The sequence below is a fragment of the Pecten maximus genome, chromosome 8 (assembly GCF_902652985.1).
Source record: "Pecten maximus chromosome 8, xPecMax1.1, whole genome shotgun sequence".
Lineage (NCBI taxonomy): Eukaryota > Metazoa > Mollusca > Bivalvia > Pectinida > Pectinidae > Pecten > Pecten maximus.
In genome coordinates, this window is record NC_047022.1 from 9,884,604 (window position 1) to 9,901,756 (window position 17,153).

General features: G+C 34.6%; 1 protein-coding gene across 1 annotated transcript; it reads left to right on the forward strand.

The window, feature by feature from the left end:
- The first annotated feature begins 852 nt into the window (after positions 1–852).
- On the forward strand, positions 853–11,256 carry LOC117332443. The gene is made up of 7 exons (XM_033891346.1): positions 853–877; positions 3,509–4,325; positions 4,948–5,019; positions 5,671–5,862; positions 6,894–7,031; positions 8,573–8,743; positions 10,571–11,256. The coding sequence occupies exons 2-7, from the start codon at positions 3,511–3,513 to the stop codon at positions 10,632–10,634; spliced, it is 1,452 nt and encodes a 483-aa protein (XP_033747237.1). The 5' UTR covers positions 853–877; positions 3,509–3,510; the 3' UTR covers positions 10,635–11,256.
- The last annotated feature ends 5,897 nt before the right edge of the window (positions 11,257–17,153 follow it).

Below are 17,153 nucleotides of genomic sequence, written 5' to 3' on the forward strand. Positions count from 1 at the left end.
ATTTTAAATAAAGATATCGCCAATATAAATAATCTGAATACATATATATATCTCTATTTAATATAAAATAGAGATATCGCTATCTATAATATATTTGCCTGACATAGGCCTATCACATCTAGAAACAGATTATCCAATTGCCTTTTGGGGCTGCCGTACTGTCGAACGCACATGTTACAAGGCCTACTGGTATACTATTCGTATGGGCTTCCGTAGGAAACTCGAAAAATGTAGACGAACATACTGTAGTAAGTTATTTTTCAGTTTGAAGAAGAGTTGACCTGTCTTCTCATTGATGCCAAGCTTTATAGAATAACTAAACACTATAAGAAGAAGTATTGGTATTTGCGACAGTGAAAACGTTTACGACAATCACAAAGGACGCATGAAGCCGTAAACAGGTCGTACATTATTTTTGTGAAGCATTTCGTGTAAAAAACGTTCTCGAAAGTACTCTGTGTGCTGATAATAACGTTAAAATGTTCGTGTTTTATAGATAAGCACAGTTACAGATATCGTTTGAATAATGATGTGAAATTGACGATTGTATGGAGTTTTTTTAAGGTAAGGAGACCGATGAACAATGGCCAGCTTTCCTAGTGCGTGGTAAAGTCACTGTTGTTGTTTTGCCATGAGTTGTCCGTGAGTTAAAAGCCATTTTCATGTTTATAAACATGACTGTAGAATTTCAAAATGTTTAATATTGTATGTATCTTTACATGGACTCCTCCTTCTTTTCATGTTTGTTCAAATGTTGTTTTTGTTTCAGCAGGTTTGGAATATCCTTAGATTTGCGAGGATGCGCTTGAACTCTATCGCGTCCTCTCATTACAGAGAAGAAAAATCTTCTGAACTCAAACACATTGGGTAATATTGGGTAAGCTAGTTATGTAGTGCTTTTAAACAATAATCTGAAAATGGCATTATCTCATTTAAATGCTGAGATTTACATATGCTTCATTTGAAAACAAAAATTTCAAAAAGATATTGTTTACTTTTTACACAAATCAGAGACATATATACAGAGAGATTAGTAACATCGCTATTTCCCCGTACAGATAGTGGCTCCCTTTATTCGTGACCACTCAAGCATATCCCTTATCGAGAGCGTCCTGTCTCCTATCAAACACACGCGAGCGCAGGTAAATCGGGCTATGCGCATGTGTGTATCGTAGTATTGGAACTTATTCGACATGTTCTGGTTAATCCGCCATTACGTCAGACCAAAACATCGTCATTTTAAATACACACAGAAAGCACATCGTTTTATTTTGGCCACTACAAAAGTTACCACATTAACCAAAAACTATCATACTTATGGGATATAGTCTTATTGATCATGCACATTGTTGCCATTTATCCGTATTTTCTAAAATCCATTGGGTCCTATTCGACATGTCCAAGTTTGTAAATAGCCGCCATTACGTCAGACCAAAACATCGTCAATTTTAAACGAACACAAAAAGCACATCGTTTTATTTAGGCCACTACAAAAGTTACCACATTAACCAAAAACTATCATACTTATGGGATATAGTCTTATTGATCATGCATATTGTTGTCATTTATCCGTATTTTCGAAAATCCATTGGGTCCTATTCGACATGTCCAAGTTTGTAATTAAGCCGCCATTACGTCAGACCAAAACATCGTCAATTTTAAACGAACACAAAAAGCACATCATTTTATTTAGGCCACTACAAAAGTTACCACATTAACCAAAAACTATCATACTTATGGGATATAGTCTTATTGATCATGCATATTGTTGTCATTTATCCGTATTTTCGAAAATCCATTGGGTCCTATTCGACATGTCCAAGTTTGTAATTAAGCCGCCATTACGTCAGACCAAAACATCGTCAATTTTAAACGCACACAAAAAGCACATTGTTTTATCTAGGCCACTACAAAAGTTACCACATTAACCAAAAACTATCATACTTATGGGATATAGTCTTATTGATCATGCACATTGTTGCCAATTATCCGTATTTTCTAAAATCCATTGGGTCCTATTCGACATGTCCAAGTTTTGTAATTAAGCAGCCATTACGTCCGACCAAAACATCGTCAATTTTAAACGCACACAAAAAGCACATTGTTTCATCTAGGCCACAACAAAAGTTACCACATTAACCAAAAACTATCATACTTATGGAATGTGGTCTTGATTATCATGCACATTGTTGTCATTTATCCGTATTCTCGAAAACCCCATAGGGACTTTTCGAAAATTGGAGATTCCCGCCGATCTTTCCTGCGTTGTGCTTGACTTTCATACTCAAAATACAAACACTTGGACAGCAAATTGAGATATATTTCATATTGATGACACTTCTGCAATTTGATATTAATAAAATTAAAGCACATAATTGGATCTTGGTGATGATTTCAAATAGAAATTATCGATAATTATGTGTCTGGTTTTCAAGTTTTCTCCAATATGGCGTCTAGTGAAGACTGAACCGAGTGACCGCAAAGGATTGTGGGAAGGTCAGGGGCCACTATGTAAACACAAGGGCAAATAGAGAGCTGCCAATCTCTCTGTATATATGTCTCTGCACAAATTGATAAACCAGTACAATCCTAAGGGCAGCCACAGTGAAATCACGTACAGTAAGGGAATCTATTTGTAGAATGTTTTTCTGACAAAAGATTTCATCTGCATCGAGCATGAACATTGAATAGTAGCTATATATAGTGCAGTTTATCTATTTGTGTAAAAGCAGACAACATATTTTTGAATTTTAGTTTTTCGTTTATCATATAAATATCTCAGCATGTAAATGAGAAAATACTATTTTGTCTGGTTGTTGTTTAAAAGGACTTAATCACTTACCTATACACTAATGTGTCCAAGTTCAGAGGATTTTCCTCCTCTGTAATGAGAGGACATGTCAGGATTTTGGCATTACCAAAGTATTTTTTTGGGACAGTACTGTATAAACTGTAAAGAGTTTGTCATCAAAAAAATAAATATGGTTTAGTTTGTTTTCCTTATTCCCCATCGCTATTACTCAGTAAGATAGTAAATACTATCAAGGCATTGGTAATTTATATATGTTTTTTCATTTAAACTACATTGATATATCCTCTACTGGAATAAGACTGCTAAAATTGACCATAATCAGAATTCTGACTGGTCACTAAATGACAATATTTGCAGACTACAAAATTCAGATCTGTTAATTGTCATATATTTACAAGCGTAAGTGACTTGTCAGAATTATGGAGTCCTGTGATTATGGTCAGTTTGGATCACTAACACAAAATAATGATACTGTTCGTTGTATATCTACTGAGTAATATATTATGTAACTATTCCATGTTCTATGTCTGTATGGAATCGTTTGTAATTTACTTGTGTCTTTAAAAAAAAGGGGGATTGCCTTGAACATTAAACAATCTGCGTGTCTATATACTGCCATAGTTATTACATAACCAATTAATTTTTTCACTGTATATGTATACATATATAAAGGATATTTTCCGTATTTAATTTTAGGCATGGTATACGTTAATCCACCTGGAGTAACCATGGTATCCAATCCAGACTTTGGTGTATTTTCCAACAATAATTACCTGCAAGATGTGGACCAAATGACTGCAGGAACACAACACCCAGTAACAGAGACATTTCAGTATTATAACCAGCATACAAGGCTCCCAATTCCTGCATCTGCCTCGAGACTGCAGGTTCCTTCAGAGTCGGGTATTAGTCCGTATTTCTCTAATCAGTCATCAGTCAATGCCCAGGATCCACAGGGACTGGAACCCTGTCTTGGTAACCCTTCTTTCAACAGTGCTACTCCTTCAAAATTTCTCACTGGAAACTCAACTCCAGATATGTCCTACCCACAGATCCCACCAACAGGCATGATAGCCCAACCCCAGGGCCCACACATTGGGGCAATGCCCCACCCACAGGCTCTACCCACACAGACATTGCCAGTAGGGGTTAATCCTTATCCTGGAGCTTTCACTTTTAATGTTCCAACTCAGGCTAATCCCATCACTGGTATTCCATCCCAGTCCTACCAATCACGAGGAGTCAAACATTGCCATGCCCCAGGGCTCGGAGCTGCTTGGCAGCATGCTGTACCACCACAAATGCCTTGGGGCGATGGCATGAAATTGCCCTATGGAATAACAACATTTACTGGAGACCTTGTCGTAAGGCCTGGGATTGTATCCCTTACACAAAGCATGGCACCTTCTGGACAAAGTGTTGATAGCCAAACAGGGACTATAAGGGACACAGGAAGCTCTTTGATGTCTGTGCGAGAATCGTCACCCAAGCCTAGGCCTCAGCTGCCTTCAGAGTGAGTTTTACCACGCTACTGATATTTTTCTGATAATTTTATACAGCCGTATATATCTATATGTAGCCCAATTTCAAATTGTATTTCTGTAATATATTCCTAAATGTGATAGAAACAATAAATTTAGCAAAAATATTTTATTTAAACGGGTTGAAACAGTCATTAAGGATAGTTCAGAAAAAGATTTGTTGCTAATGTAAATGACTTGAAAATTAAATAATATTATAAGAATAAACTTCCAATGGCTGAAACAATAGTTATTCAGATTTATATTTAGGTAAGTATATTGCTTAGAATTTTAAGGTTTTAATGTAGGTCATGATCACCCCATAAACAGAATTGAATTGAATTGTTTCTCTATATGCTGAAACATAACGGGCAAATCACCAGCCCTGAAATCTGAAAATGTGGTAGCCCTGGATGTCTGGCTAGTGGATTTTATACCCCTGATATCCATGCATAGGTCTCTTCATGATCATGTGATTTGCTGAAATTCAGAGAAAAAAACTTTCAAGAATCAGAAATAATGGATTTTAAATGGAAATTGATTTCCATATTTAATTAATTGATGGTTTTCCTAATTTACCGGTCCCCATCTAAAAAAAAATTGTTTCTTGTCCAGGTCAATGATGGCTTCCTTTTACAGTGCGTCATCCAGAAAACTCAAAAGACATGCTCCCGAAGACTACTCTTCGTAAGTATCGACTTTGCATCATAGCTATCCAATAGAGATATGATAATCTATTTCCTTTTCAGAATTTTATGTTGTTGAATGTGTATGTCATTTGATGACTACCAGGATGTACCAGACAAGCCATAGTGTATTAGATTTTACAAGGTGCCTGCTCGATCGAGGGTACATTCAGGGATTGTACAAATACTGTATGCGTAATAAGGCCAAACGGTAACACCGAAACATTGATTTAAAGTAGTGTACATGCTGCTTGTTGCAGGTCATGAAAATAGCATTCATTAAAACTCTTTAATTACAGTTGTTTAAATATCAGTTGGCTTTTTTTCGCCGAAGACTAAGTTTCATCAAATTATTCAGGTCAAAAATAGGATGTCTAGTTTCATCCACAAAATGTTTTTGCCATTCATGATCTTGATCACTGAATTCAAAAATATACATTTACCAGGTATATAAATTAAGGGAATTTGATACAAGATGACTACACTCTGCTATACATGGCAGATTGAAACATAACATAGATTAACTTGGTAAGTTTTAAGATATTTAAGTAATTCAATCATCCAGAGTGATTTATAACTGGTGTGGTCAGCTATTTCAATGAGCAGAATTGTGAGATATATATATATATAGTAAATATCCTTTATCACACAGATTACCAGGCTTTGACAAAAAAGTATTCATCAGTGAGAGAATGATGATGCAGAGTATGAAGGAGTTGTCATTGTACCCTTCTAGTCACCAACTGCCTTCAATGCAATGCCCTTTGACCTGTACAACATCTGTGACCCCGATGTCCTCTGAGGGAGTTGATAGGTTACAACACTTCAAAGACGTTGAAGAAAGGTGAACCATTCAATTTCTCTCAATTTTTGTCTGAAGGACTTTGGGTATTACTGCACAGAAACAATGTTTTACAAGGCTCTGAAACATTGACTAGTGTATCGTGATATTTGTTTGTGGTATTATTTTTCGTTTAATTTAAATCCCTACATTCATATTACCATCATTAAATTATGAGACGATTTGGGAAGTAGTGTAAACTAGATTGTTGGAAATATGTACAGCAAATACCTTTCATGTATGTTGACCTCTCCAGTTACATGGTTGTGCATATTTGCACAATCGTTTGAATTAAATCTTAGACATCAGATGAACACAAATTAAGGTATAGTACTGTTTTTTAAGTAAATAATTATTTTGTTTCAATCAATTTTTAGAATCAGGCAAAGGCTTTGTTATTGATAAAGCTTTCCATTGAAGCAATTTTTGTTTTGGTTGTTTTCTCATCTGCAAAATTTCCAATATGTGTCTACAATGATTTCAACAGAAAATTAAGGTTTTTGCTACTATCAATAAATTTGGTTTGAATCGTTTTACTTTTACACCTTTAAAATAAGTTTAATCTCAATAAAAAGATACACGTGGTCATAAACTTCATACAATTCTTATAATATATTGATTGTTATCTCACCTGTATGAATGGAAAGTGAGCTTATGCTGTGGTGTGGTAGACCTGATGAGTTTTTGTTTAGCAGGGATCATTTTGGAGGGGGCCAAATGGCCATTGGCGCACCATTTATCTGAATGACCCACATGATTCAGAAAAATCCTTTGGATGTCTATAAATGGCTCATAAATTATATTACAGATATGCATTTTTCTTGAAAATGACCCATCCATTTGGTAACCCAAAATAATCCCTGTTTAGCCAATGGTGTATTACATAATGTTTAATTATGTTATCTGTGATTGGCTAAGTAAAAAAAATAGACTAAAGATTGATTCATGATCCTTGGGCTTGGTGTTCTATACACAAGAACTTGATTAAGGTAAGTTATGTCTTTGTTTAATTGATATTTATTTAATTGTTTTAGACTTGTCTTAGATGATTCTGATGAAGAATCTGAGCTGGAAATGTCAAAAGGACCAAAATTGGAGATTATAGATGGGTTCTCACAAGGCATTCTCAAACCTACCTCGCTGTTACCACAAAAACTCCTTGAAGAGATCTCGTAAGTAAAGAATGTTTAATTTAGAATTCATTCCAACAAAAATGTATTTTGTCTGATATATATTCATTAATTGTTTTTCTACTTTTTAGGTCATCTGACCTGAAGGTCATGATGACCTTTAGCTATTGTTTTTTGTCGTTGAAGTCATTGTGCACTGTACATTAACTTTTCTTATCATATTATAATTCCCTATAAGTTGTTTAGTGAAGATTTGTGGACAGACATATTTAGGTCTTGTTCATCTTTATTTATAGACCGTATTATATACATGTATTAACATACAGTACTATATACATAGAGAATACATGGTCAGTGTCTTAAAATATAAGCTGTATTTTGATGAGGGTAAAGAAAGACAAAAGTGGCGAGCCTTGGAGAATTTGTTTATCAAAAATAATCATTTTGAAGTGAAACAGTATCAACAATGATCCAAATATATTTGCCTTTTAAACATTGTTTCACTTGGAAGTAGGTCAGTTGAATTGACGCACATGCTAAGATTTCAAAATACAGCTGTTTTTCATCATTTCCGTATACAGCAAAAATATATATGGTGGGTGTATTCCGACAATGCACTGGCAGTTGCTGGATAAATGTATTAACAAGGTGTAGAGTACATGTATATACAAAGGGATATAACTGTACATGGTGGTAGGTGTGCCATTCTCTGTGAATCTGTACAGAACCTCCAGCTCTAGAGAGATGAACTCCCAAACACTCACTCTGTGTTCGACTGTCTCCTGTGCCGAGACAACCCTTATGTATATTACACAACAGTGAAGTAATGACTTACATAACCATTTCATGAATACTATGACATAAGATACCAAATGCCCAGTTGTATAATTAGACAGTTACATGTATATGATATCCTATATCCACGGGTCGGTCTGAGGCCACATATGTGCTGCCTTTAGATGTATCTTCTAAATATCTTGGGTTCAAATACACTGTATTTCTGGTTATAAATTTTCATAATTTTCATAGATTTTAAAATGAATTATTATACTTCACTTTCTCAAAGATTATTTCAAATTAGATTTAATTTGACATTACACTACTAAATTTTAAATGAATCATTATTGATTCACATCATTCTGCGAAGTATAATGATTCACTTTAAAATTAATTTACCAAAATTTTAAAGGTAATGAAAATTTGTAATTTTGGTGAATTTTAAAATGAATCATTATACTTTAATATTTCTAACTTTTTGTGCATTTCCACAAGTAGAATTCAGCTCAAACTGAAAAAATCTTGAAGTGATCACATAATAGTCATAAGCTCATTGCATAGTTACCAGTAACATGTACTGGTCCTTCTCTTTCAAAGTCATGAAACTTATGGTTCTGCTGTCGGGAAGAGAATATCAGCAGGGTCAAAGGGTATTGGGTTCTAAGGTAATTATACAATTACAATGTATATAATCAATTGGTGTCACATGTCTTAGATATTGCTAGGAAGATGTTTTTTGTTAATGCAAACGAGGTGTCAGAGCTAGACTAATTTGACAATGCTTAATTCTTGAAATTTTTATTAAGGAATCGTCGGAGTATGGAAGTAGTACTATGGAAACCTCCGGGAGATTTTGCCAAAGACTTAGCTCCAAAGTTAGAAGAACAGAACCAAGCGAAATTTTGTTGGAAAAATCAAGAGAGTGGGAACAATTCCAACTCAAGCCACCCTACAGGACAACACTTTAACAAGCAAAGGTGAGGGACTATTATACAGTGAAACTTAGTTAACTCGAACTCGGAAAACTCGAATACCCCGCTTAACTCGAAATACCTCGTCAGTCCCGGCCGAATTCTCTCTTTATCTTAGTAAAGAAAATTCGGAAAACTCGAACTCGGAAAACTCGAAAAACTCGGATAATACGAAGTGAAAATTTGGTCCCAACAATAAAAATCCTATTTGAAATGATCGAATAACTCGAAGTATAATTTTTGTGTCCAACAACGATCGGTGGTAAACGCCGACATTTTTAACAGCGAAATTCCGTTTGTAATACTGAATATATCGGCACTACAAACCTACATGCTATTATAAGTGTTTCATAAATTCATTAAAGAAATTGTCGGTGGAATCTTATAACAACAACTCTTGGTGATAAAAAGTACTGCTTTACTTACATCAGGTAATTTACTAAGACGGTCGCCGATTATAGTACACACGATAGTCAACAACTCACCTACCCGCTCGCTCAAACGGAACTAATCTCTGACACACTGGTAGATCTACTCGGCTGATGTTTTTACAGGTGTAAAAATGAAACAGTCACCGGTGTCTATTAAATCTTTAAAACGCTGAAACAATAGCGTAATTACTGCCGAGGTGTTCAGAGTACGACTGTAACGGTCAGCGCTGTCTATTAAATCGGATAACATGCCAACTCAGTAACAGTAACATTTTATACGCACATGCGCAGCCCAACTTCCGGTGCTAATACACATGGAAATGGCGTGGTTATCAATAAAACGTAAGTAGGCCTATCAAACAGTATTTTATATGTCCAATATAAGGTAATGGTTCTGTTACGTTTTACATACAATCTGTGTTAAACTTAAACGGTTATTTGATTTGACATGAATAAATTGTTATTCTGTCAAATTCCATTTTATCGTTATTCCTGTTGCGAACATGACTTAAACATCAGATCGTTATTGAAGTGACTAAGTGAAAGAAACTTTATTGTGACTATATCGGCAAAACTACACCAAACTTCAAGTGACAGAACGAAACATTACATATATATTTACATGTATTGACCAGTCTTCACACTGAACTGATGAGTGACAGAGCGGAGTTATAATGATTATATAATGTTGACAAATATTGACCAAACTTTTCACCAAAAATGACAACTCGCTTAATTCGAACACTCGGATATCTTAAAGTTTTTTTCGTGATCCCGTCGACTTCGAGTTAACGAAGTTCCACTGTATTAACTGTTCATTTTCAAAATCAAATATTTCCAAAATGCATCAATATCTTGCTCATGGAGATAAATTAAACCTTGTTCAATTTTCATCGTGCATTTGTAAAAAACAATATTCAACCAGTGTTGATTTTGCCTTTGAAGTGTAACAACCATGTTTAGTATGTTTTGCGCTATCACAAGTTATATTTGCATTGCTCTTAGTAAGATGGGTTAAAAAGTGAAAAATGAAAACAAAGAGACAATATTTAATCATATTTTGTATGTTTAAATATAATATGCTTATGCCTAAATTATGTTCTTAACACCTATACATCAAGAGTTTTTTTTATGTACCAGAAGAATTAGATATGACCTGTAAATGTTTAAAATGAGTCACATTTTTTACATTTTGTAGAGAGGATTCTATTGTTTATTGTTAGTGAAAAATTCATTTCTAAAATTTTTGAGACCTTCTAATTTTCAAGGAGTTTCTGCTGAAGTCAAACATTCAGATGATGTGAAATATTCTGTCAATGAAGATAAAGTCATTAATCTTTGGAACTGTAAAGTTTACAGTGTGCTTTTCACATTTTAAATGAAAGTTATTTTACCATTTTAGTGAAGAATCAGTTACCATGGATACAGAACTTTTTGATGACCTGGATGATGACATGCAGTTATGACACAGTAACTGACCAATCACAGCTGTTAATTATGTTTCAGCTGTCTTGATTGGCTGGCCTTGCTATTACTGTAGTAGAGGGAGTTCAGGGAGTAATTACTGGTCATTAGCCAATCACAAACAGGAGATCAGACTGTGACAGGATTGGTTAATAGCATAAGTCAAATCTTGAACAGAATCAATTGATTGGTTAATATGAGGAACCAACTGCAGACAAGCCTGGAGCTGTAACAATGATATGATATGCCAAATTGTGCTATGAAATGTGTTAACAAGACAGTTTCAGGCAGAGAATCAGATGTCAAGCATTCAAGGGAATAAGGTGATAGATGAAGCTGAGAGAAATAAAAAATGGACATAGCTCTTTCTTTGATACGAGGTAGTGATCTTTTCTCACCCAGAAAGTCGTAAAGATATTTTTTTCAGACTAAGTAGCAGGAATATTTGATGTTTGTTTGTATTTACTTATCAAACTTAATCGTAATATTTGATGTTTGTTTGTATTTACTTATCAAACTTAGTCATAATATTTGATGTTTGTTTGTATTTACTTATCAGACTTAGTCATAATATTTGATGTTTGTTTGTATTTACTTATCAAACTTAGTCGTAATATTTGATGTTTGTTTGTATTTACTTATCAGACTTAGTCATAATATTTGATGTTTGTTTGTATTTACTTATCAAACTTAGTCATAATATTTGATGTTTGTTTGTATTTACTTATCAAACTTAGTCATAATATTTGATGTTTGTTTCTATTTACTTATCAAACTTAATCGTAATATTTGATGTTTGTTTGTATTTACTTATGAAACTTAGTCATAATATTTGTTTTTTGTTTGTATTTACTTATCAGACTTAGAAGTTTTCTGTATGTATATAGTACATACATTGGTCAACCAGAGAAAGATGAGGAGCTATTTACTGGAGTGCACCTGTCCAATAGGAAAGTGGCTTTCCTATGGAGTTCATTGTATTTCACTATAGAATAATTTTCTGTAGAATACTGGAAGATGCCTTTTCTATTATGATGGAACATCTCTTGCTTATTACATTGATTTCATGACAAAAAAGACGCAATGGTATCATTAATAATAAAATGTTAATATCATCACTGCCTTGTTTTAAATAATTGTTCCGCTGTTGTGATCTATGCATTTAGATAAGTCATTCTACAAATATGCATATTTTAGAGGTAGTTTTATTTTTGTGATTTTCATGCTGAAAGTATTGAGAGGTGCACCATTTTATCATGATGCTGATTTGTTTTAATATCGATTAAGTGATAAATTTTGAGTGCACCAACATAATGTTCAGTGTAAGTAAACAGGAGAAGGAAGCTTAGGTCAATGAAAATATTAAAATGAAACCATAGTTCCAACTCAAAATCAATAAGACAAAGGCAAGATCAGAACCAAAATATAGATTGCATGGAGACCATTGAAACGATACAAGGCGACTAAGAACATGGCTCAGTTGTTCAAAAGGTAATTAACAGAATCACTTAATTAGTGAAAATCTCATTTCTCCTTAAAATTAAAAACCCAATTTTGTGTATTCTTTAAAATAGACAGGAAGAGACTGATGAGTGTTGTAATCTCATAAAATTTTGTCAGGTTAGCTTTGCCAGAAATAATTTCATCAGGATTTGAAAATTCTTGTTAAACTGTGATTAGCCTAATCTCCTTTTGAACGACTGGGCCCAGGTGTTTCAGAAGAGTAAGCATCTTCTGCTTCATCAACGACAATAAATATGTACTGTAGCTAATTCACCATAGCTGATTCACCACAGCGGATTCACCATAGCTAATTCACTGTAGCTTATTCACTATAGCTGATTCACTATAACTGATTCACAATAGCTGGTTCATTACAGCTGATACACCATAGGTGATATACTAGCTAATTCACCATAGCTGATTCACCATAGCGGATTCACCATAGCTAATTCACTGTAGCTTATTCACTATAGCTGATTCACTATAACTGATTAACAATACCTGGTTCATTACAGCTGATACACCATAGGTGATATACTAGCTAATTCACTGTAGCTTATTCACTATAGCTGATTCACTATAACTGATTCACAATAGCTGGTTCATTACAGCTGATACACCATAGGTGATATACTAGCTAATTCACCATAGCTAATTCACTGTAGCTTATTCACTATAGCTGATTCACTATAACTGATTCACAATAGCTGGTTCATTACAGCTGATACACCATATCTTATTTATCATACCTGATTAAATGTAGCTGATTTAAACAATGTTACAAATGTATACTTACCAACAGATGTCGGTGTATGATACCTGGTATTTGACCGATGATAGCTAACTGGTATTGGGTCATTGATAACTAACTGGTATTGGGTCATTGATTACTAACTGGTATTGGGTCAATGATAACTAACTGGTATTGGGTCACTGATAACTAACTGGTATTGGGCCGATGGTAACTAACTGGTATTTGGTCATTGATTACTAACTGGTATTGGGCAGATGATAGCTAACTGGTATTGGGCAGATGATAGCTAACTGGTATTTGGGTCATTGATAACTAACTGGTATTGGGTCATTGATAACTAACTGGTATTGGGCCGATGATAACTAACTGGTATTGGGTCAATGATAACTAACTGGTATTGGGTCACTGATAACTAACTGGTATTGGGCCGATGATAACTAACTGGTATTGGTCATTGATTAGCTAACTGGTATTGGGCAGATGATAGCTAACTGGTATTGGGCAGATGATAGCTAACTGGTATTTGGTCATTGATTACTAACTGGTATTGGGTCATTGATTACTAACTGGTATTGGGTCAATGATAACTAACTGGTATTGGGCCGATGATAGCTAACTGGTATTTTGTCATTGATTACTAACTGGTATTGGGCCGATGATAACTATATTGGGCTGATGATAGCTAACTGCTATTGGGCCGATGATAGCTAACTGCTATTGGGCCAATGATAGCTAACTGCTATTGGGCCGATGATAGCTAACTGGTATTGGGTCAATGATGACTAACTGACAATTGACCATTGGTAGCTAACGGCCATTCAGACATTAAAATGTAAAATAGGACTGTTAAGAATTAGCAAAACTGCGACTACTGAAGTCTTAACCTATACGTTTAGCACATCATTATCAGTGGGTGGGCTATTAGACTGCTCTTTGTCTTATTTACAGTCTATAAACAATCCTTGTCATCACTATTCGTTGAAAAACACGTACCAAAAAGATATTTCTCTCCCTGATGTAGGTTTTCCATGGTCTCAAATTGTACATGTTCAATTTTGATACTGTTGGAAAAACAAGATGTCAACAGGTGGCCATTTTGAATTTTACCAGTTGGAGTTTGTTTACGCTACTTCTCAGAAATACTTTATTGAACTTTCTTAAATGTAATCATATGTAGATTTGAAGTTTTGTTATCACTTTTTCTCAGGTTTTTCACAAATCTTTCTTAAATTTGATATGTAAATGTTATATGAAATGTAAATTTAATATGTAATATGGTTCCTTGACGTTTTGAGTCTGATCAAGAAAGAAAATGGCTTATGCGGCCAATTTTTTATTCTAGTGATTGTTTCTCAGAAACGTGGATATTTCAGCAATGTTAATTTCCCATTGTTTTTGTGAACAAAAGACATTTTGAATGTCTTCCATATTCAGTTAATTCAAAATCATTCAGCGTATAGAGAGCTTTATTACTTACCATTATCCTGCCCAAAGATAAAAAAAACTTAACCGTTTGTACAATGTGTTGATTTTTGGCTTTGATGTGTGTCATACCAATGACTTGAACGATAGCGGACCTTGGATACCACCCTGTTACACCCCAAACCTTAATGTACACATGCGTCTTTTCTAATATATAACCCGTAGCACGCATAAGGTAATGCCGACATGTATAGGTTACATTCTTAAATGGTCAATGCTTTTGATTATAATTAGAACGTTAAATACGATATATTACATGACGACAGTGACTGAAGTGATCTTGCAATAACATACTCCATAATCCAAATCTTATTATTCTTTTGACATTTTCTTTAAATAATTCTATGTCCATGATTTGAAATATTGTATTAAAGCGCTTCTTTCTCATTTATGAAAAAAGGCGTTTGACGGAGACTTTAAACACCTTATATATTTAAGTTCTCTGAATGAGAGATAGATGTGTAGGCGCGGGTTGGAAAGCTGTCTTTAGGAGAGACACTAAAACCAATAAATCTGCTAGAAACAAGACTTTTCCAGCACAATTGATTGCTGTTATGCTTTAAAAGCAGATGGCAATAATGTCAATGATAATCAAGAGATTGGCATTTGTGCGAAGTGTTTCAAGAACTATCAGAAACGAAAGATGCAACTTGGAGGTAAAAAAAAAATGGTGATGATGATGATACTTGGCGGAACATTCCATTATTATCCATAGAAGATCTGTTATGACCAGTCTTCCCACACCAAATGCACACTATGTATAAAGAGTTTAAATCAAAACTCGACCATTTTGCACAAGCACGCAAAACACCAGCTCATCTTTCATCACAAACTATGGTGTCCCTTGCAAATTGTTCCTTGTTACCATCATCTCATAGGAATATATCTTACCCGTAACGTTGAAATTCGTACTGATGAAAGAGAAATGATCAATGAATATATCTTACCCGTAACGTTGAAATTCGTACTGATGAAAGAGAAATGATCAATGATATTTTGGAGAGATCACATATGCTATCAAAGCTGGAGTCTCCCTTTTCTCTACGCTTCTCCTCGCTGGTTGGCAGTTTCCAATATATTAAAAGTATATCATTCCATAGCAAAAAGCATTGGGCATAATGATTGTTCCATTGTTCCTTGGACGAAAAGAGAAAACATTCTGGAGCACAACACAGTGTCCAAAGAATTTGTGGCAAGCAGACGACTGTCATATGCATATATCCATTCCTAAGAATTTTGATTACAAACTCCTGAGAATCTACTGTGGCCAGAAGAAGCGGAACTCTTTAAAGTTCTTGAGCATAGCCCGGCCTGGTGGTTACATTCTGGATACAGTATGACCTTTCCATGGAATCGATAATGATAGGAAGATTACAGAAGCCATCATGAATATTCTCTCCTGACTTAAGAAATAGGGAGGGTTAAGGGATATTTCGATATATTTTGAATCATGTGGCTTGACAACAAATATGTCGTCTGATCAATAACTAGGACATGACGACCTACAAGCTAACATTAATAAATCTCTAACTAAATCCGGATGGGAAGTGGTGTTCGATCACGGACGGTGCAAGCGAAGGCTATTTTTCATTTATGTCATCGAAAAACTCGTTACAATACTAAGTCTGTCTCAATGGAATCCGAGGACACATACATGTCAGAACACCAGACCGAGACGCAAAAGATAGGGCGATGGCTGATAAAATGAATGCGCTCATTAGTATTCACAGCACCATATCCCAGCACGAGAAAGATCTTAGAGATGGGTCAGGCCACTATTGTTCAAACTAGATGCGACTGCGGATAATTGGGACTTTCCAAAGTTAGATAGGGGACACTTTCGGACAGGTCTGAAACCATTAAAGAAGAATTACTACTGCCAGGATATTTACCCATGTAGTCAGAATCATATACTGTAAAAGTATATATTAACACATAAAAATACTAAATAAAAAAGATACAAGTAAGCGCAAAAATATCTTGACGGCGCGAAAATATCCACACCGCGAACACTTTGGAAGCTGTCTAAGCGAAAATTTCCACACGCGAAAATATCCACTTTTACAGTACTACGCATTTGCATCCAAAAGTCAAAAGGTTTAAGACAAACCTCAAATAATGTAGATTTCGCTACCAACCATCATCTATCAGGTATAAGGTATGGTCGACTAGGACAATTAGAACAACGATGTAGACCAAAACTGACATGGCCAATTAAATTCTAGGCCGAGGAGGCCATGTTGGATTCCAGATTTTGCCGTTTGATGTGTAAACCAATATAATCTGTCGTGTAGCGTTTTTATCAGATTCAACAGTTGTAAGAACATTCAATATTTGTGGTTGTCAGGGAACATGGCGGCTATTTCTAAAGTGGAAATTTCATATTAGTGGGTTATTAATGTAGATGTAAGTCCCCGTGTACTGATAAAACCAAGTATAAACAACTTATTTCCATTCACTTTACAATATTCAATACAAAACAGATTTCCACTTTGCTCGTGTTTCTTTTAAAAATTACATAGCAATATTGTCAATTCATTTTAATTGCACAAGACGTCTAGATACTATTTTAGGCAATTTATTTTATACTGTTTGCAGTTTTTTACCAGATAATTATGAAAGGAATGCAATAGGAAATTGTATTTTTGACATCAAAAAATTTGTCTTAATGTAAAAAGAGCATGTTCTTATAATCCTTCACATTTTCATCTTCTTGTAACTTCTTGCTTTGCATATGTGATGTCTAACATGTTATTATCAGCATGCATATTTAAATATTTTT

Bases quoted from the DNA above. Each gene is read 5' to 3' on its own strand.
- LOC117332443 (XM_033891346.1), top strand. From the start codon at position 3,511: ATGGTATACGTTAATCCACCTGGAGTAACCATGGTATCCAATCCAGAC. The intron at 4,326-4,947 runs GTGAGTTTTACC...TTTCTTGTCCAG, and splicing joins AGGCCTCAGCTGCCTTCAGA to GTCAATGATGGCTTCCTTTT. The intron at 5,863-6,893 runs GTGAACCATTCA...TAATTGTTTTAG, and splicing joins TTCAAAGACGTTGAAGAAAG to ACTTGTCTTAGATGATTCTG.